The sequence below is a fragment of the Pangasianodon hypophthalmus genome, chromosome 3 (assembly GCF_027358585.1).
Source record: "Pangasianodon hypophthalmus isolate fPanHyp1 chromosome 3, fPanHyp1.pri, whole genome shotgun sequence".
Lineage (NCBI taxonomy): Eukaryota > Metazoa > Chordata > Actinopteri > Siluriformes > Pangasiidae > Pangasianodon > Pangasianodon hypophthalmus.
In genome coordinates this window covers 28130670-28151826 of record NC_069712.1, presented here as the reverse complement: position 1 = coordinate 28151826, position 21157 = coordinate 28130670, and the positions used below count along the sequence as shown (strand labels likewise).

The window sequence follows — 21157 nt, the reverse complement described above, 5'->3', positions numbered from 1 at the left end:
TTACATACGAAATGGGTCACATTTCTGCAATGTGGACCTCACTGGTTAAGGCCCTGACGGTGGTTAATAAAAACTGGCATTCATTTTGGGGTTCTGAAATTTAATACACCACAATCATTTATTGCTATACATACAGGCTTTTAATCTCTCTTGCATGAGATAAACAATGCAAGCTCCACTTCTTTTCCCTCGCAGTCTTTGTAATGCAAATCATCTTTTAGGTTAAGCAATGGCCAGACCAAGTCATGCATTAATAGATCAGTAATAATGCAATTTTTTAAATATGCATTCATATTCAAAACAATCGTTTTCCCCTCAAAATATTCTTCTATGGCACTCTATCACACAGAGAAACTGCTTCATCCCTCTCTTCGCTCTGTATAGCAAGCCCCAGAGCAATTATTCTCCCACAGGAAGTCCACACAGCTCTGGCAGTCCTATCCTCCCTTTACAATCCTTCAGAAAAGAAAAGCCTGACAACAAGCTCATGTCGCTTTGCACCAAGCTGAATAAAACACAGCTCAGGTTTTTTTTTTTTTCTTTTTTATGGCAAAAACGTTCAGCTTGGCTTGGGGCTCTGAATTGTCATTCCAAAACAGAAAGGAGAATATTTTCGGAGGGGCAAAGGTAAAATCTTGTAGTGAGCTACATTTGGGTTGGAGGGTCTATCAAAACAGAAATAAACTGAGATAAATAAGCTGAAATACACTTTTCCTCCCCCTTTTTTTCCCCTCTAAAGTGAAAATTGGTTCAGCACTGTTTAGAGCATTCACAGAGAACATTTTAAATGCAAGAGTGTTTTAAAATAACATGAGTGATCACATGCTGGTCTGCACACATCAAGAGTGCTACACCCTTTTTTTTTGTGGAAAAGGTCATTGCTGAGTGATGGATTGCGCTGCTGTTTTGACATGTATGTGGGCCAAACAATGGGCTAAAATATATTCAATACTACCTTTTAAGACATTTTATTCTATATGGTTCATTATAAAAGATTACATAGTGCGCTTTTATCGCACCGAAAATGTTTTTGCACATTTAAAGAATAATACTTTGGAGAGTGTTTCAGAGAATGTTGAAAGGATCCAGAAGAAAACATTCAGTGATGAATAATGTGCATGCTGTTTCGAGAGCTGACTGAAATAGCATGAATTTGCAGCAGCATGTGGTACTTGGTTATTACATCAAGTAAAGAGCTTGCGTTAAGGCTTGACCTTTCTGTAATTACACTCAATATCAACAATTTAAGCAAAAAAATCTTAATATGAACAATTCTGTGCAGTGTAATTAAATATGAATATGAGGACAAGAACAGGAACCATTATTGATTAATTATTGTCTTTTGCTGACAAGAATTTTAGTGATTTTATGCTGCTCTATTATAAATATAAATAGACAGAAAAAAGGTTAGTATTATAATGACAATGCCCACATGAAAAATGTACAAACTGCTGCACTGTTTTGGCGATTTGTCATTGGTGCGCAGACAAATCAATTCACTTTTACCAACCTCATTGCACCAAAGCTGACACATCTATTGAAAATCTAAGTAAGGTTCTATAAACTCAGAGCATAAGCAGAGTGGCACAGTCCGGTCACCGTGCTGCGAGTCCTCTGCAATTCTCATCTCAGCCATGAATACAAATGACTCTAATCTGACTCGCTGGGTCAATTTCGCAGCAAGGATGAATCTGCTTGAACAAACAATGCATTTTAATTCACAGCATTACATAATGGGAAGAGAAAGGATATAAGCAAGAGAGAGATTAACAGCTGCACACGAACAAATAGCCTACTAAACCTAGCAAAGATGCAACAACTGCAAATTTATAGAATTTATACGGCTCTTTTCAATCTTGCATCTGTAAAAGGTAAACCTTTACCATCTGCAAATAGTTTCCTAATGATCCTCACATGACGGCTCCATGCCACACCTTCAGAAGTCTCCAAAGCCAGAATATGAACCCAAATCAGACTGATCTGAACTCTTACTTGTAGCTCAATACTTATACACTCAACTACTGCTTTTATACCACAGTTTTCTTTAGCTCATTGCGAAGTCTTGCCATCTCTTGGATAGCATTACTCAGCTTTATTATTCTGTGTTTGATTCTCTGGTTTATACTTTGTATTACATTCTGGTTTTTGGCTTTTTGCCTAGTTTGTTTGATTTGTCCTCCAATCTGACTTGTGTTTTGGTTTTTGTCCCAGGCTAATGCTTACTGATTGTGATTTCCCCTCTGTTTAATAAACTCTGTTTATTACATATTTTTTGTCAACTGAACCCCTTCAAATAAAATTATATGCCTTATGTAATCTTGGTAACTTGGTAATGGCAAAACTAGTTACTTAAGGCAGGTTATTTTTCAGTGTTTACAATGTACTAACATTTTTACAGTTCTTGTATGTTTTCATTATAATTAGAGCATCCAAAAAAGTAGATTATAGATTTGTTTAAAATCAAATTTAACATGAAGTGCCCTGAGATGGATTGGCGTCCCAATTGGGGTGAATTCTCCCACCTTGCTCCCAGGGTTGCCAGGAATCCACGAGGATAAAGAGGTTACTGAAGATTAATGAATGGATGAATGAAATGAGAGCGGCACAATGGCATGGCAGGTAACGCTGCTGCCTTACGTTTCCTGGTTTGATCATGAACATGGGTCACTATCTGTGCAGAGTTTTGCATGTTCTCCCTGGCTCTGGATGCACCACAACCCTGACCAGGACAAAGCAATTACTGAAGATGAATGAAAAAATGAATTTAACATGAAACAGACATTCCTCTCAGTCTTACAAACCCCCTGCAATGCCACCACAAACCCCTGTGGGGAAACCCTGCATTTGACAAGGACACAGCACTTTATCATGTCGTTAGGAAACATTAAAAAAATATATATCAGAGAAGTATTAAGTCAATGTAATGTCTGTTTTTAAGGCAAAATTACAGTAAAAACAATTTGAGCTGTTTTTCTGAGTAGCATAGCATGGAACTCAACCCCGACCTGTCTGCCTGATGAATAGGCAGAACAGCTGGAAAGCCTCGGGACACCGAATAAAATGTTTGCTGGTCATACTGTAATGCATAATATTACACAAGGATTGATGTTCCAGCCTCCCAGATTTGAGTGCTGTTTAAATTACCAAAAAAAAAACCAAACAAACAAAGAAAGCTGTTATTCTATTATAAATCTCACCACCAATTTACTGCCTACTGTTTAAAGCAAAAAGAAAAACCAAGACCAAGAATCAAGGTGTACAGAGCATAGTTTTAAAAAGGGCAGTTATGAGGGAAATGAGCCATGTGGTAAGGTGGTGTTTTTTTTTTTTTTTTTTTACCTGCTGTGGTAGTGTATACACACAGCATGTTTGAAGCAATCAAAACGTATCCACTGCTGGCTGTTTTTTCATGCACTGACCAAGTCATGACTCAAGAGGCAAGCAATTTGAAGCCACTCTACACCAGTGTTGAATGTGCGACATCTCTGTATAAAGATTAGAGGTCAAGTAGGAAAGCAATGAAACCCAGGAGCAGCTCAGATCCTTGCTCCATATTAGAGAAATATAAACTTCTTCACAGTGAAAATATGGTGTTGACGTGTTACTGCTTCAACAAGTGCAAACTAAGGGCTATATTCAGAGGCCAAAAATTTGAATGTTTGAAATAAACATAGGAGTCTAATATATTGCAATAGGAGTCTAATATATTGCAATAGGAGTCTAATATATTGCAAATATACTGCTGCATGAATAACCCTAGCTGTAATTATTACAAATGCTATGAATGTGGTTTAATTAAAAATTAACAACATGGCTACTACCATTATTTATTATCGAGCAGCTTATAAAATAGCACTTGATCCAGCACATAAATAATGTTAATTTGGTGCATTCTCTTGTAAAGAAAAATGTTAAACACATTATAAGAAGTCTCTGATTAAGATGTATTCTTCAATGTCATCCATGGTTTTGGAGTGTATTTGCTGTACAGCCGAAATCATAAATTTAAGAATGACCTGTTTGGTTACATGAAACATTGGAGCTGTACCTAATAATGCTCTTCATTTGAGCCAATACTGCACAAGAACCAGATATGACTGACTTTCCTCTGTTTTAGGAAAAGCGGTTATGTCTCTAGCTGCATCTGAGGTCTGAATAGCAACGTGCACAATTTACGATATTAAATCCTCACTAAGCATGTGTAACTCGACACTATATGTAGGCTTTAATCTGTGAAAACGCTTGAGCTGCTAGACTGGCAGAGCTTCTCAAATATACCCCAAATGTTATCATTCTTCAATACAGGACAATGATGCAACCCAATTAAATATCACTGAAATGTGGAGATTCTGCTATATATGCTTCTTTTTTTAGGTTTGTATTAGATTAAGTCAATAACAAAATTTGATAAGTCACAACTGCATCAGAAAGAACCCTCTGAGCAATTCTGCCACATTGTTAATTATTTTTCACTTTTCCCCTTTACAGAATTACATGAATCAATGCTAAGCTAATTCTATTACTGAGCTCACCCAGCTCTATTCTTCAACCGAATACAAGTAGTATTTAGCTCTAATTACTTGTGGGCCAGGGCTGTATTGGATTCAGTCTCTATATCAGGCTAATTTAAATAGACTTGCATGGAGAAAGAGAGACTGCTAGCACATATTTCCTTTCCTCCTAATCTTCAATATGTAGAGGATTTTGTTTTGAAGCCTGAGATGAAAGAGGCTGGCTGCTAAAGTATTTTGTGGTGCAGAGCGGGTCATGTGACAAGGCATCATCACGGAGTATAGTTTGTCTGTGACAGCTATAATAAATCAAAAAAGTTTGTAGGAGTCGCACTGCCCAGGCCCATGTCATATTAGAGCTCTGGTGTTTTTAAAAAGGCATCCCAGGCTTTGTCCCAACTGCACTGTTTTGTGAAACGGTAAAGCAATTTGTACCCACACTTGCGTGATCCCATGGTCAAATACAAACTGTGATACTACATTGATACTAGTGTGCAAGACTGATTTATTTGGTTTTACCACAGACTTAGTCATGTGTTTGGCTTTAGGCCTCAAGGGTCACAACTGTTTACCGTTTTCCATACTCTGGAAACTGGTTTAGATCAAATAGGGCATGCTTTTAAGTTGAACCTGATGACACAAGGAGCAGAGAAATCAAAAATAAGCAGATAAAAAGTGTTAAAATAAGCTTCATTTATAGTATACACACTGTTAGGTTATTCAGGTTATTCCCTTCAAAAATAAATGGGTGAATCCTTCCCTGTCTGACCCACAAGACTGCTTAGCTGGGTGTTTTCTCTGCTCTCATAATACAGCAGATTTATGTCGATGGCTAATTCTCAAGCCAATTCAAGTATTCATACACTGTGACTTAAGCTCAAATGTTACGTCAATATTAAGGTGAGAGAAGTTCCTTGTATTCAGAATCAGCTTATGCGGGTGCTGAAGTTCATTTTCTGGCCAGTTCTTGGTAGTATCCAAGAAGCAGTTCAATGGTGTATAGACCATCACCTTTCAACATAAGCATTTGCTTTAAACACGAAAAAAAAAAAAATTGGGGAATAGAAAATGTGGACTAAACACGCAAATAATTTGTCTTTGCTGACGAATGTAATATGATGCATCATAAAATCAAGACAAAACTTAAAACTTAATTTTAAGATATTGTATATTTACAATATCTTGCTGCATGTTGTAATTATTATGTACATTATTGTAAAACGTGAATATATATAATATATATAAAAAACGTGAATTTTTATTTAACAGCATGGCTTCCACCCTCATTATTCATTACCGTTAGCTTACGAAATAGCACTTGATGCAGTACTTTTTTTTAAACTATAAGTACAGTGGTAAAAAGCATGAAAATTAGATAGACATGAAAAATACTATAAATACTGTAAAAAAAATAATGTAATGTGTGCATGCAATGTGGGATAATTTGTCACACTTTTAATTCACTTAAATGCCTTAACCTGAATCTATCCATCAGAAATCCAATAAATTGTCTTTAGGCGTTGTTTTGAGGTGGACTTTGTAAAGTGCCATTGGTGTTATTAAATATTCAATCAGTGTCAATCATTCAATCAATGTCAAATGAAAAGACATTTACACTCTGTATTCATAACCTGTGACGGAAAGTGTTCACTAGATGCACTTAAACGTGGTTCCTTTCATGTCAGATCTTTATATTTATATTTTTACCTTGTTCATGTATTTCTTTGTTACTTGAAACCAAGACCTTATAATATGCAAAATTCTTACATAAAATACCAATTCTAGCAACAGTTCCACTGAAATCATTATTACAGTAGTTAGTGACATCATCAGTGGACATGGAAAACGATACATTTTTCATGACTATAACTTCTGCCTTAAAATATGAAAGCTGGTCAGATGAAGATGGAAAGGAAGAAGGGGAGCCGATTTTACCTGTAGCACCATTAACGGGAACGTACAAACCAATGCGAGCTAGCTAGCCAGCTAGCCGACGTGCTATAAAATGAGTGTGGATCTATTTCCGCTAGCAGAGTAAAAATAACCAGAACATTTAGCCATATCGTGTCAAAAATGTCAGTTACTTTATATTGATTTTGTGTTTATAGAACTGTTACGGCCGAATCACAACCATGCCGATATTTTATCGCACTCTCGCTTGTGCTGAAATATTGCTTAAATATCATATGTTCTCGTATTTTCATGTTTAATGTTTACTCTCTATTAAGGGAAGTAATTAATCATTTAGCATATAGAACAGGAATCAACTTGGATTTTCTATCCAGCATGATGACATTTTGTTTAAATAGAAAATCACTTCATGACACAGTCATGGTTCCCTGTGCAGTGTTTTCTGTGTTTCTATTGTTTTTGACCCCCACTCTCAACTATTACAATGGTTTTTGGATTTTCCGAAAATAAATACCATGCTAATCCGACACATTTACATCCTGCTTTTAAACACACACCACAGAGATAAATTAATATTTTCAAACCCCCCTCTAGTTTGGTCATAAAGGGACAGCCTGAGAATCCCTGCAGTGACACTAGTCGCACTTCTAACATTTTCTTTAGTGAGTGAACTCTTTGAAATAACAAATGTAGAATAAGTGCATGTTGGAATGCATCCTGCTGTTCACTTGTCAAAATAATACTGCATCACAATCAGACAGGGTCAGTCTGCTGTCAGAGTTAATTAACCCACATGAAAGCCGGACGAAGCTCTCTCCAACAATTATATCCAGCGCATACAAAACCACAGGAATCGAATACACACTGCACTAAGCAAAGACAACATAAGCACTACCAGGAACTGAACTGCACCAGCTCCTGGAGGGAATCTGGCTTTCATAGTTGAAATGCAAACCTAATTGGATTAATGGACCTTTAATTGCAATACTTTACTAATTAGCTGCTTGATTTCCTATTGGGTTCAACAAAATTGATTTAACTTTTGTCATTCAAAAAGAGTGAAGTCTTTGCATCAGCCTGTGTGAATACATCAATATCTAAAACATTAGCACCACAGCGTGCTAGTCAGACAGGAGAAAACGATTTCTCAGGGGACCACATGTTACTTAGTTAAGGGGTCACGGCTTCTTAAAAGGGTTCTACTCTAAATGGGAACCCTTTCTGAAAGAAAAAAAACTTAGTTGTAGGGTTCTACATATGAGCGTTAAAGGTTCCTCCAGTGAGACATAAATATAACCTTTTTTTGGTTTGTTTTCTAGAAAGGCACAATGGTCACCTGACAGCTCGGTTCACATTCAAGTACAAGCGACCCATATCTGGCCTTAATGTGAACACGCCTATCTGCTGAAACCCCCTGTATGCAAAACCCCCCAATATAAAGTATCAATCACCAATTTCCACATCCTTCCACTGAATATAATCACAACAACAACAGGCCACATTTAAGTTTGTTTAGAAAAAGCCACTTGAATTTCAATTAGACAGTTCTCATTCAAGTCACATAGCCACATATAGGACCATACTTACAGAGTGGCTACATGTGGAGCTTCTGGCTGACAAATGCTCCAATTTGTTGGTTTAAAAAAAAAAAAAAAAAAAAAAAAAAAAAAAAAAAAAAAAAAATCTACGTCCTACTGGCAATCTGATGAAATAATTTGATATCCGCAAATCCCTGCCTGTTTGGTCATAAGGGGAAGAGGTCCAAGATAATTATTTTCCAGGCAGCTCTTTATCTTTATTTTTTGTTTGCTACATGGATTTGAGAGACCCACACGACTCAGTTTTACCATGTGGCGGCTGAGTGTGATGCCTGTTTAATGTTTGACACTGGCACTGGCACGATAATGCTCACAGTCAAAATGGCGTAATCAGTGTCTGTGCTTTTTTTGTAAATCCGTTTTGATCACTGGGACCACATGCCCCTTCTGTTGACGTTTGCATGATACACGAAAAAGCATAAGGCTGCAAAGTTCGGAATGCTCACTCTCCATAATCCCACAGCCATATGTGCAGCAGTTTTGTGATAAGTAATGTTTTAGGTCAGAGGGTTTTTTTCTTCTCCTCTCTCAACCATGGTGGAATTGTTATTTAAACATTTCTAGTAGTGTCTCCAATTATACACCGCCTACTACTACAGACATATCCGACTCAATTTTATATTTTGTATTCTACATGGATACTGGAAATGCCCTGATTTGATATTAGTATCTTTATATGCATGTTAACAAAATGTTAACAAAAACACTATGTAAAAAAATGAAATGAAATTGCATTATTAGTTGTTATAACATGCACTAAACACTTTAGTAAGACCTTGGTATACAAACTACTGAGCTTGACTTAACCTAAATTCACATCTTATTAGTCTTAATTGGCCATGTTAGACCTTTTGTTTCTATGTCATGTCAAAGGTTTAACTCTCTGTGTTCAGCTTGGTGTTTGTCAGCTGTCAGGGAGATGGGCTGTGAATTATGGGACCATTAAATAAACTACACACACACACACACACACACACAGAGATAAGCCATAACATTAAAACCACCTGCCTAATATTGTGTAGGTCCCCCTTGTGCCACCAAACCAGCTCTGACCCGTAGAGGCATGGACTCCACAAGACCTCTGAAGGTGTGCTGTGGTATCTGGCACCAAGACGTTAGCAACAGATCCTTTAAGTCATCTAAGTTGTGAGGTGGGTCTTCCATGGATCAGAATTGTTTGTCCAGCACATCCCACAGATGCATGATTGGATTGAGATCTGGGGAATTTGGATGCCAAATCAACACCTTGAACTCTTTGTCATGTTCCTCAAATCATTCCTGAACAATTTTTGCAGTGTAGCAGGGCGCATTTTCCCGCTGAAAGAGGCCACTGCCATTAGGGAATACTGTTGCCATGAAAGGGTGTACTTGGCCTGCAACAATGTTTAGGTAGGTGTTTATTGTAAAAATATTGCATAATATTCAAACCATAAATAGTCAAAACCATGATCTGGCAGCAACAGGCGGTTATATTGATTGGGAATATATATATATATATATATATATATATATATATATATATATATATATACATACACGCATGCTATAGGAATAAAAAAAATTAAACGCATGAAGAATATTTAAATGCATCTTAGTACACTGACAATATTCCTTAGGTATAGAAGGTTAGATTTAAATTCATACTCAGTGGTTTACAGATCAATGTATTAATTGATCCTGACCTTAGAATATGGCACAAAAATTGACTTATTGAAAACGTCTTAGCAATTTTAGTCTCTAATTAGTGATGACTAAAAGTCTGCTTTTGAATACGGAAGACGTATTGAATTGACTTATTCAGATCTTGACATCATAAATTACAGTCACTTAGAGGTGCTACAAAGAACCTACTCATAACAGTGACAATTAAGATTAATATGATATAAATTTGGTTACTAATTCATGCTCAAAACCTTTTTATAATGAGGCTTATTGCACCATATCACAGCTAGCAATGCAATTATTAGTTATTTTCACACAACAGATTGTGAACAGATTTCCAGTTATGTAGCAATACAGGTTTTTATGAATAAAGAGTAATAGATAGTGAATAAACCATTAATAAGTGTCTAATTTGAGCTTTATTAAACAAATAACAAGGCCTCTATTTACCACTCACGTGTTCCTTAAAATAGTGTTACCTTAAATGTTGTCACTTAGCAGCACATTTTAGAGCCAGATTTGTATGCCTGTACAGCAACACCAAAAACCTGCTTCTAGAACTATCTTCTACTACTTATATTATTTTTAATGACTTTTTACGATTTAATATTTTATTTTTAATGTCATGTTGCATTATTATAGTTTTATTGTTACATATTTTGAAAGATGCTATATAAATAGTTATTATTATTAACAACTAATGGTTTAAAATCAGACCTATGTCGAGAAATGTGGATGAAGGAGTCTGTTCACATGTACATCTTTTCAAAGAGTATTTGACTGACATTATATTAAAATTAAGGCACTGATAAATCAATTAGATAACTTGCTTTTTTGCAGTCAGAAGTGATTTTAGTGGAGAGTGAAGATGATGAACCGACAATGTTTTTTTTTTTTTTTTTTCTTATTTCCTTGAGGAAAATAGCAAGATTGCATCAGGCTGGGTTTATTTATACACCAGTCTTAATTGTGTTAACAAATCATCAAGAACCATGACGGGGAAACAAAACGATAACTAAGGAATAATTCACACTTTTATTCAAAATATATGATGAAATGCAATGACATTTCCCTCAAATAAAAATGAAATGAAAAGGTCAGAGCCGGTCGACTGGACAAAGGTGAAACGTTCACTTTGCAAAGGCAGATTATATGAAGGAATTAAGAAGTGTTGCAGGCTAGACACTCATCCTCATACTGAAAAAAAGTGACAAGAAGGTGCTCTTGTGGCCATGCTCGCATTGCTAGACAGACTCTGGACCTCTCTTCTCTGATCTGGGTATACATGATAGCCTTTTGAAGCTGAAGAAAGATGCAGTCAGAGTGGAGGAATTTTCTCACAATGGGCCCCTGTGTAAGGATAATATTAGGGCCCTACTCACGTTGCGTTTCCTAATAAAATATTTGCACATGCCTTCTCCCAAGCCCTTAATAATTCATAAGCAGTCAGTAACCTGGTAGCCTTGTTATGGACAGCAGTACTGTCTATCCATTGCTTAACATCCAACACTATTATAGCAAAGCAGCAAACAAACGTGGCACTAAGTTATTCACACAAACACTTATAATGGCATTACGAAAATTATGACAAATTACCACAATTTATAGCCAGTATTTTGGCATTGGAACACTGTGACCTTCCTGTAATGAGCACATATCTCACTTCCTTTCGGCTGAATCTAGCCACTCAAAGAACACCATATTACCGACCTGTATAGCACTATTTTCTATTTTAGTTGGCATACAAAAATGCTAGTTGCTATAATACTAGTCCTGAACAAGCAGTAAGCAACTTTGTTAAGCACATAGTGGCATTTAAATGCATCAAGACAGATCAATATATCAACTGCAGCTGTTAGCTAATTAACCCTACATTCACACTAGCAAGTGGTTTGCGTCACTTGTGGTTTGTCCCTTGCAGGGGTGCAATTACTGTTGTCACTTGTGGGTATGCAAGTAGGAACTGAAGTCCTGAGTGGGAAATTAAGAAATGTTAAACCGTTCAAGCCACAGGATTGGTCCAATCATAGCGTTTGCATCTGTAGCTTTGCCTTTGTTGCGTGCGTCTCCGTGTTGCACACATACACAGAAAATGAATGTTCACCTGTTGCTTGCTAGTGCTAACATAATAAGTAGCATTACACAAACCATTAGCCTTTGCTGACCTAGTTAAGACAGTTTAGTTTGAAGGAGAAGGGGTACCAGAAGGACCAGGTGGAATTATGAGAACTTTGCCCTGTCCAATTCTTTTTCTATCCTCTCTCTATGCTACTGGGCTCTAATTTATAGTTAAAATCGAAAGGCATTCTGATACGTTCGCCAAGTAGGCTGATGGCTGCTGCACTGTTGGAACCGAATAACTTCAAACAGAACAAACCTCTAAATCCCCTGATGAAATTAGACATATCCTATTAGGTATCATGAACAGTATACAGACCTCCCGGAGAGCTACAAAATATAGAAATCCAATCATATTTTTCATAATTCCACAACATTTGCTCAAAAAAGGAGGAAAAGGTTGAATGTACTAGTTGAAAAGTAATGCACTAGGCATAACGGAAAAGTAAATGATAACCATGAAGTAGATTTATTTTGCTTTCAAAGTCTACTTATAAAAGCAGGAAGAAACAAAGCTAGAGGGGTTACATGGCATAATTAACTTGGGTAGTGTCGTTATCCATGCTTCCCCAGCTCAGAGTAAGCAATCAGCCACACAGTCAGCACTCGGGCCCACCTGGGTCGCAGGCTCCAGTGTAAGTACCCCGGCTGCACTGCGGTAATTCTCCCCCTGCTGTCATAGCCCTTACTTGTTTGGTAACATTAATATCCTTTTTAACTACAGAGTATTTTTTGTGATCCAATGTTTTATCCATATTGTTTTGTCTTGTTAGGTTAATATAATAGTAGTTAGGTATAACTAGCATACCTAATGACACAGTGGAGTATTAGAGTTATTGTATGCTTGTTTGTCTATCATCAGTGGTCTGTTCCAGTAGCCTGACCTTCACAGAAGAAACCATATTTCTAGCATGTTTCTGCACAAACCAGCCCAAAATTTACAAAAGAACTATGTTTTCATGTATAGTGGATTTAATTAAATTAAAGTTTAGGTAATTGTGTTTGCTAGACTTACTTTTCATTGACTAAAAGGGTTCAGGTTTATTTAACTAAAATTAGTGTCTTTTTTAATCAATTAAATCTAGACTAATACTAAGAGCAACCAAACCACTAAAACATAAACTATTACCTATTTTTGTCAATAGATTTGACGATTGCAAAACTTCTAAGATGTAAAGAGGCATGAGAATATAAAATGATCTTGCTGTTTATGAAACAGTATGTCATAGCCCAAGGCTTAGCCTCTTTTGGACAGAAAACGGTATGTGACTGCAATTATGAAAACTAATACCTGTTGGAATAAGTGTTTATAAAGATGTTGAGATGCTTTTCTGCTCAGCATGGTTGTATAGCTCGAGTTACCCTTGACATCTTATCTTTATTGTTTGGACACATGATATACGGACACTAATTTGGCTTTTTAATGTTGTTAAAAAGAGTTACAAGTGAAGCAAAATACAATCCAAGTGTAGTCCAAGCTACAGAGCTGCAAAGTTTCCTGGCTATCAGTCAGAAAGGCAGCAAACTGGATGTCCTGCACTGCACAGCAAGTCCTCTCAGCAACTTGTGTGTGTCTCAGGTGCAGACTGCTGAGTAATTGCCATGCAATATTCATGTGACACGGCTACAAATGAAGTATTTAAGCAAAGCTTTGGCTTGCACAAGAGTGGCAGTTTATCCATCCATTCCTCTAATAGCTAACCCTGGCTTTATTCACTATCTTCGTTTGATATTCTACCACTACTCTCGTGGCATGATAGATACTTTTTTCCCTCACTTTTTTCTCTGCTTCTTAAAAATATATTTGTGATGCATTGCATTTATAAAGAAGCTTATAGAATTATCACAGAATGGTTAAAAAAAAAAAAAAAAAAAAAAAAAGACTAGCACCCTTCCCTCTCCTGCATTTTGCAAAATGCTTTCTTAGTTCGGCCAGCTTGAATCTCTGTCCCATGTGCTGGATTTGTTCAAGTCACTGGTTATCTGTGCATGGCCTATTTTGTCTCCCTGTGAATGTAGGGTACCCTGTTATGCATGCCTGATGTGTGTGTTTCATTAGCATAAAAAGGCCTGGATTAAGGTTCCACTGACACCTTGTGGCGAGCCATCACAGCTCCGCAGAGAGAAAGAGCTAGTGATTGACGCCGACTCCTGGCGTAAGCACAGGTATTAGACCTACGACTGTGATGCTAACAGACAGTTGTGTGTCACACGACTGTGGTCACAGCATGCATGGTGTCAGTCTCTAAAGTGCGTAAGACAAAGCTCCATCATAGTCTATGAGACAGAGCTATGCTGCATCGTTCCCCACACATGCCCACACATCAGTCTCAGACACACACGATCCCTTGGGTAATAGCTCCGACTTAATTAGCGTGAGCACTGACTGACAGTACCATCAGATACTTAACGCTACACTGCAATGAGCAGCTAGCATTATCATAGCACGAGTTTGCTCATTAGATTTGCACAATAATGCATCCAATTTTGTTACAAACCGAACCAGCAAACAAAAGCTTAGCATCATGATGTTAATTGGTTATCACAACTTCATCTGTCAGAACATGCAGGCGTTTTGCTGACTGCAAAAACCCATATTGTTATTTTTAGGTCTGTACTAAAGACATCACACCACGAGCATTTTTCTCTCATGTAATATGCTGCGAAATCACACTGCAGCAGCGTCAATACAGTTTAATACACTGTAATATCATAACAGCCACTGATTCACAGACTAACATCAATACTTCAGAAATACGAAATATTGTCTTGCAATAATAAACTTAGGCAGTAACTCAATTTTCTCATTTAAGAAGCTCTAAGAAGATTATGACCTAAAAGTAATTACTTTATGATGAGATTTTACTTCATATGAATTACACATATATGTTAACACTTTGCTCTTATTATTACAAAAAAAGAGAGAGGAATAAGTATAATTATCCTCTTAGGCAAAATAAAGAAGATGTGATGATTTAATTTGCTTGATTATATTTGATGATATTTGCACTATAATGCATTTCTTAATGGAACATTTCTATTATTCTCAGAAAAGGTTTCTCATACCAATTAAAATGTCAGTATGACGCCTGTAAATTGAGAAATTAATAATAAAGTTTATTAGTAATAAAGTTCTGTGAAGATGAATTATTTTCATTTACATTTTACAGATAAAATAAAACAATTCAAGATCAATAATCTGTTCTATAATGTAACTGTCATCACAAATTAGAAATCATGATTTGTGCTGCAAAAACATGTAGCATTGTCACTGAGATTTCTTTATCAATTATCATAATTATTCACTCTTTACAGCTACACCTGCTACTCTACTATGGTAAAGAAACAGCACAATGCAGTAACCTTCACTCTCCTGTCCTTATAACTTTGTGTTCTTTGGTCACAAACACTCGTATTGTCATTTCTAAAGGCAGATTTGGGTACATGATGTCCTGGAACACTACTCGTGGAATGTCTCCTACCGGTGCTTGTGCTGTTCCTAGAAAATGCTGAGAAATACTCACAGATGTTCCCAGATTTATTCAACCACACACACGCACACGCACACGCACACACACACACATGGACACATGGACACATCTTTACCTGCATACTGACTGTGATCCATAGTTTCTGGCAATGTATAAAATGGTAAACCTTTGGGCTGTTTGCTTTTTACTTGCAGTCTAGGGGTCACTTACTTTGCAACCATGAACCTGCTTAATCTTATTATATTGATGCAGGAACTGAAATTATTTCCTGATATTAACACTAAGCACACAAATGCTTAGCTGCTTGGCTATGCTTCATATGCACCACAAGGCTCTGTACTATATAGCTTTTCCTCTTGACCTCTTTGGTTCTGCCTTCTAATCTCTTTCAGAATTACAAGTACTCATCCCGTTTTTATATACAAAACTTGATGAATCACACTAAATGCTAAGCAATGCACTGGGCTTATTTGTGTCAAAGGATTGCTTGCTAATGAATATCATGCAACAAAACCTCGTTCATGTAGCACACTGTATATGCGAGCACACTGTATATGCGAGCATCAGGTTCCTCTTTTTCTTATTAAGTAGAAAGAAATATGCTAACTTTAGCTATTTACTACTGCCTTTGTTTAGCTAGTTATTTTGCTAAAGCTAGTTGATTTTATAACACAGAAATGTTCATCTAAAATTTGTAAAGGTTTCAGCTACTTAACATTCTTTGCTTACGAAGGTCCAGAAAAGCAACTAAGACGACTAAATGGTGACAAGCTGCCTTTTTGTTGTTTACCTTTTTAACTAATCAGAAAAGAGATGGTAAATACCATGAAAAATCGATGAAAATCTGAAAACGCTTCCTTTTCTGAGCTAATGTCTCTAGCCCTGTAGCTAGTCCCTGGTCCCATGAGCCGCCTTCAGCTAAATAATGTGACAGAAGCCAGAATGTTCATGTTTAAATAAAAGGCGTCTACGAACTAATTTCTCTGTTTACCAGGTCTGATAAAGTATTTTTCGAATGCTCAGTCTGTGGAAATGCTTTTCTGGGTCTGCATCTGGACATCTGGTATAAGTGGACGCCTAGCTTTAAGAATTCAACATGCCAGTATTATCTAGGTTTAGATAATTCAATCATTTTAAACAAAGAATCCATGAACGCCTCGGTGAGTTAGTTGTAAAATCATTTATGCAATTCAGTTGACACTAGGTGGGAAGTAACAGAGTACAATTACTTTCTTACCATACTTTAGTCTGTTTTTTTAAATATCTGTACTTCACTTGAGTTTTTCTTATACCGAATACTTTCAACCTTTTTTTTTTTTTTTTTTAAATACATTTCATCACTTTCTACTCACTACATTTTCTCTCTAATTATACTCTCTGATTATATACGCACAAAGTCACAAGGTGACGTTTTAGCGTTAGACAGCTTCCAGTTGATCTAAATTCTTAAAACATCAAAATTTGAACACATTTTGAAAGCAAGAACGAAACCTAACACCTACTATATCAATGTAATCTACAGTATCTGTTCCTACACACTTTGTACTTATGGCAGTTAGTGATTTTTTTTGCATGCTATATGGCCAAATGTTCGTGTACACCTAACACAAACACCCATATTGTGCTTGCTGAACATCCCATTCTAGATTCAGTCCTATCTTTGCTGTTATAATAACCTCTACTCTTCTGGGAAGTCTTTCCACTAGATTTTGGAGCGTGGCTGTGGGGATTTGTGCTCATTCAACCACATGAAAGGTGTTCTTTGGGGTTGAGGTCAGGGCTCTGTGCAGGCCGCTCGAGTTCTTCCACACCAACCTTGGCAAACCACGTCTTCATGTAGTTCCAGTAAAGGGGAATTCTTTATTCTACAGCATACAAAGACATCCTAAACAAATCTGTGCCTCCAAATTTGTGGCAATAGTTTGGGGAAGACCCACATGTGGGTGTGATGATCACGTGTCCACAAACTTTCAGCCATAGTGTGTATTTTCATTAGCCAACAGCTAATAAAATAGCCTAAGAGATCAGGAATAAAGTTGTTGATAGTTAGCCTTAGCTAATATTTTCTGATGTTCCTTGGTCAAAGAAGCATTAACTTACCATAAGTCACTGAAATCAGTGCGTGATTTGAAGCAGACTTCTTTTTCTTTTCTTTTCCATCTACATTTACTTGTTTTTAAGTAAATTTAAGCTTTCATGAGTGAAGAAATTTGAAGCAATACTTACCAGATTTTATGTAAATGAGTAACTGCACTTTTAATTGAGTAAAGAATTTGGATATGTTTACCACCTCTGATCAGTTTAGCAATTCCTGCATAACCTCAAGACATGGATTAGGTTTGTTTTGAAATTGCCCATGTGGTATGATACCATATTAATACACCATTCCACATACACCCCAAAAGAAAATCAAACAGTAGTTGACAGGATTACAAAAAACTCAATGTCCTGTAAGCAATAGGTTGTGATTTTATTTTAGCTGACCAATACCATATGAAGTATTCTCTGAAGCCACACGTTCAGTGTATAGCATCTTGAATAAGAGGACATTGCGCACCACAATCACTTAGAGTCTGTTTCTGGCTACTGAACCTACAGAAATGGGTTCTTGGAGCATTTTTCATTGTTTAACCACTCAGATATATACTCAGCAACAATAATTTATATGTTTAAAACAGCATATGAGATCAGTCTGTCTTTTACAGGGAACTCTTAAATTAAAAAAACAAAACAACAACTGCTATTTCATATAATGCTCCTACAGAACAAGTGTTTTTAATCTCTAAGATGTTCAGCATCCAACACAGGTGGGGAAAAAGAGAAGCATTAAACCATATCAGTCTTAACACTAATTGCAGTTAATCTGCAGGAAGAAATGCTTGTAAAGCCTCTGGGCCATGCATTTTAAGCTGTGCTATGACAGAGCAAGCGTACATCATAGCTACATCACCAAACGCCTAAGTGCTACTTAGATGTAATCGCTTTGTTGATTCAACTCACACAAAAAAACACTTCAATTACCAGTTACCCACACTTAAAACAGTTTGCTGGATCTGTAAACATTTCGGGTTCAATATACCCAACCCCAAAGCAACTGTGCAGTTCAAAACCAGCCTCGAGTCTGATTTTACCCAAAACTTGGTGTTTAATCGTCTGACACTTAAAAGCATTCTGCATCTAATTCTAGACACTTCATTTACACCAAGAGTCCAGGCAGTCTCCATTAAACACACCAAGCTTCTAGAAAATGGTTCCCATAATACCTACATATCCTTGCATTATTTAAATTTATTTCAATTTTTAAGTGGAACTTTGGAAACTTTAGAAAGTGCATCTGCACTAGAGCTATAACACAATGCCACTAACTGTATCTGTTTAGTTCTATAAATATCTGTATTCAGATTTAAACTCAAAGTGGGTGGTTTTTTTTTTAAAATCTTTTCATCTTTTTTTTTTTTTTTAATTGGACCATACCACTATGCCCCAAAAAATACTGGAAAACAGTGAGAAAAAAAACAACAACAAAAAAACAGAAATAAAATTGCAGGCACTGTGAGAATGGTGTGTGAATTCTGGCTCTGACAGCTCCTCAACCTCAGCTACATCACTCAAGTTATTATTATTATTTTTCTTATTATTCTCTCAACTAGAGATGTGTGCAACTAGAGATGTATGCAGGACATCTAAGATTTAAATAAAAATTAAAATTTAAAATCAATTATAGTTACAAATTCAGCTGGTTTTGTTTCCTAAAATGTAAACAAACTAGCTGCCTAATATAACCACCATGCCCCTGACCAGACATTTACTAAGGATGATCAAATGCTTCCTGTGCTAGCAATATATAGTTGAAGAGGTTTTTTTTGTTTGTTTTTTTTTTTGTGGGGAGGCTTTTGGTATAAAATGGTCTGGTACCATTTATACTTAAATAAAGGCCTACTTGAGCATGGACAGAGCAGATAATAAATGAAGCAGGTCTTACAAGTGAAAAGTATTCATGTGCAAACACCACACTGTGACACACTGACCCAGACCCTTAACTTTCAAGTAGACCAGGGACCTCATAAGGTTATCATCTGTGTGTTTTTAACAATGACCCCAGCAACCTATGAAAACAAATAATCAGACTGGCGCTGGCCAACCAGAATAGACAGGACTCCTACCTCATCTTTAGGTTCCCTGGCTGTGGCTGTCCATCGTAAATGGACACGATGTCAAAGTCCTCCTCTAGAGCAAAGGTGTGGAAGGAGAGCTGTATTCGGTTCCTTTCTCCCGTCACTATGATCCACGTACAGTTGGCATAGTTGGGGTAACCGTGAGGGAAACCAGGGCTCTCTATGGTTCCATTCAGGCCTTGCACCAAACCGCCACACGACTGACCTGAGGACAGAAGCAGGGGATCATCACCAGCACCAAAATCCAAAAAGTCTCATTCTTTCATATTGTTCAATCTTACAATACAAATGTTACATTTATGCTACAAACCTAATATCTCATCTACATTCTGTTATTAGCTGTATAAGCTATATTTATGGGAACAGACAAACAAAACCTTTATGTTCACATAGCTCTTTTTTGTTTTTCCAGAGTTTCATGTTGGAAAAAATTAGCATGGGTCATTTTGACCTGAAGAGAGCCCAAAGTTTAAAAGCAAGCTTACTTTCATATAATAATAATAATAATAATAATAATGATAATAATAATAAATAACCCACATTTATATAAAAAATATATGCAACAACACTAATTCTCAAATTCATTTTGCTTAAATTATACATTAATCAAATATCCTTCTGCATTAATGACGTCTGACATCAAGACATCCTTTTTATTAATTTGATGTGACATGGAATTCCAAGTACGCGATTTAGTCCAATAAGACATCGACAGATACACTGACCAAAGGTTTGTGGATGCCTGACCATCAAACCCATATGTTGCCATAAAGTCGGATGTCTAGAATGTCTTTGTATGCTGTAGTATTACAATTTCCTTTCATTGGAACCAAGAGGCCCAAACCAGCTCCAGCATGACAAAGCCCCTGTGCACAAAGCGAGCTCCATGAAAACAGGGGTTGCTGAGGTTGCTATGGAAGGACTCATGTAGCCTGCACAGAGCCCTGACCTCAACCCCACTGAACACATTTGGTGTTCACTAATCACTAATGCTCTGGTGGCTGAATGAGCACAAATCCCACAGCTACGTTCCAAAATAGTGGAATAACTTCACAGAAGAGCAGAGGTTATTATAACAGCAAAGAGAATCTGAATGTGGAATGGGATGTTCAACAAGCACATATGGATGTGATACTTGTGTGTCCACAAACCTTTGTCCATGTAGTGCACATACATTTTATCCTGCTTAAGCAATTATTATTTTTGTTTATACCTACACGCAACATTTTTTTCATTTTGATTTACGTCCCAAAAAAAGTCACTAAATCCTCACTAGGCAATTACTATAAATCTGTAACTAGAATCATACCACAGTGTTGTACTTAACCTACTATGTTAACCCGCAAACTTGACCACTTTACCTACCTTACCTAAAAGAATTAGTTCTTTTTTTTTTCCATTTATCGAGAAACTCAATCTTAAACAATGTTTAGACCACAATTTCAAGCATTGGGATGAAGGAAATGCGTCTGTTAATGCAAGACTTAAAACTTCCCCAGTTGGTAATTACCATTCAGCTAATTATAATGAAGCCCTAAAGCTGGAGGTCCAGCTCCAAAGCAATTAATAAGATCATCCATCATTTAGCCATCCATAGTGTATTTATAATGTATTACAAAATAATGTATGACTGACTACAGTTTTTATTGACTATTTTCATTTTCATTCATTGGTTTGTTTGTTTTCAGCTA

At 36.6% G+C, this 21157-nt stretch overlaps 1 protein-coding gene across 3 annotated transcripts in view; it reads right to left on the bottom strand.

Annotated features, from left to right (window-relative positions):
• Nucleotides 1-21157, bottom strand: part of csmd1a (CUB and Sushi multiple domains 1a) — a 359856-nt gene that overhangs the window by 240324 nt on the left and 98375 nt on the right. For all 3 annotated transcript variants that reach the window (XM_053232461.1, XM_053232459.1, XM_053232460.1), the window contains exon 2: nt 19455-19671. In XM_053232461.1, the coding sequence (XP_053088436.1) occupies nt 19455-19671 (217 nt within the window). The remainder of the gene's footprint in view (nt 1-19454; nt 19672-21157) is intronic.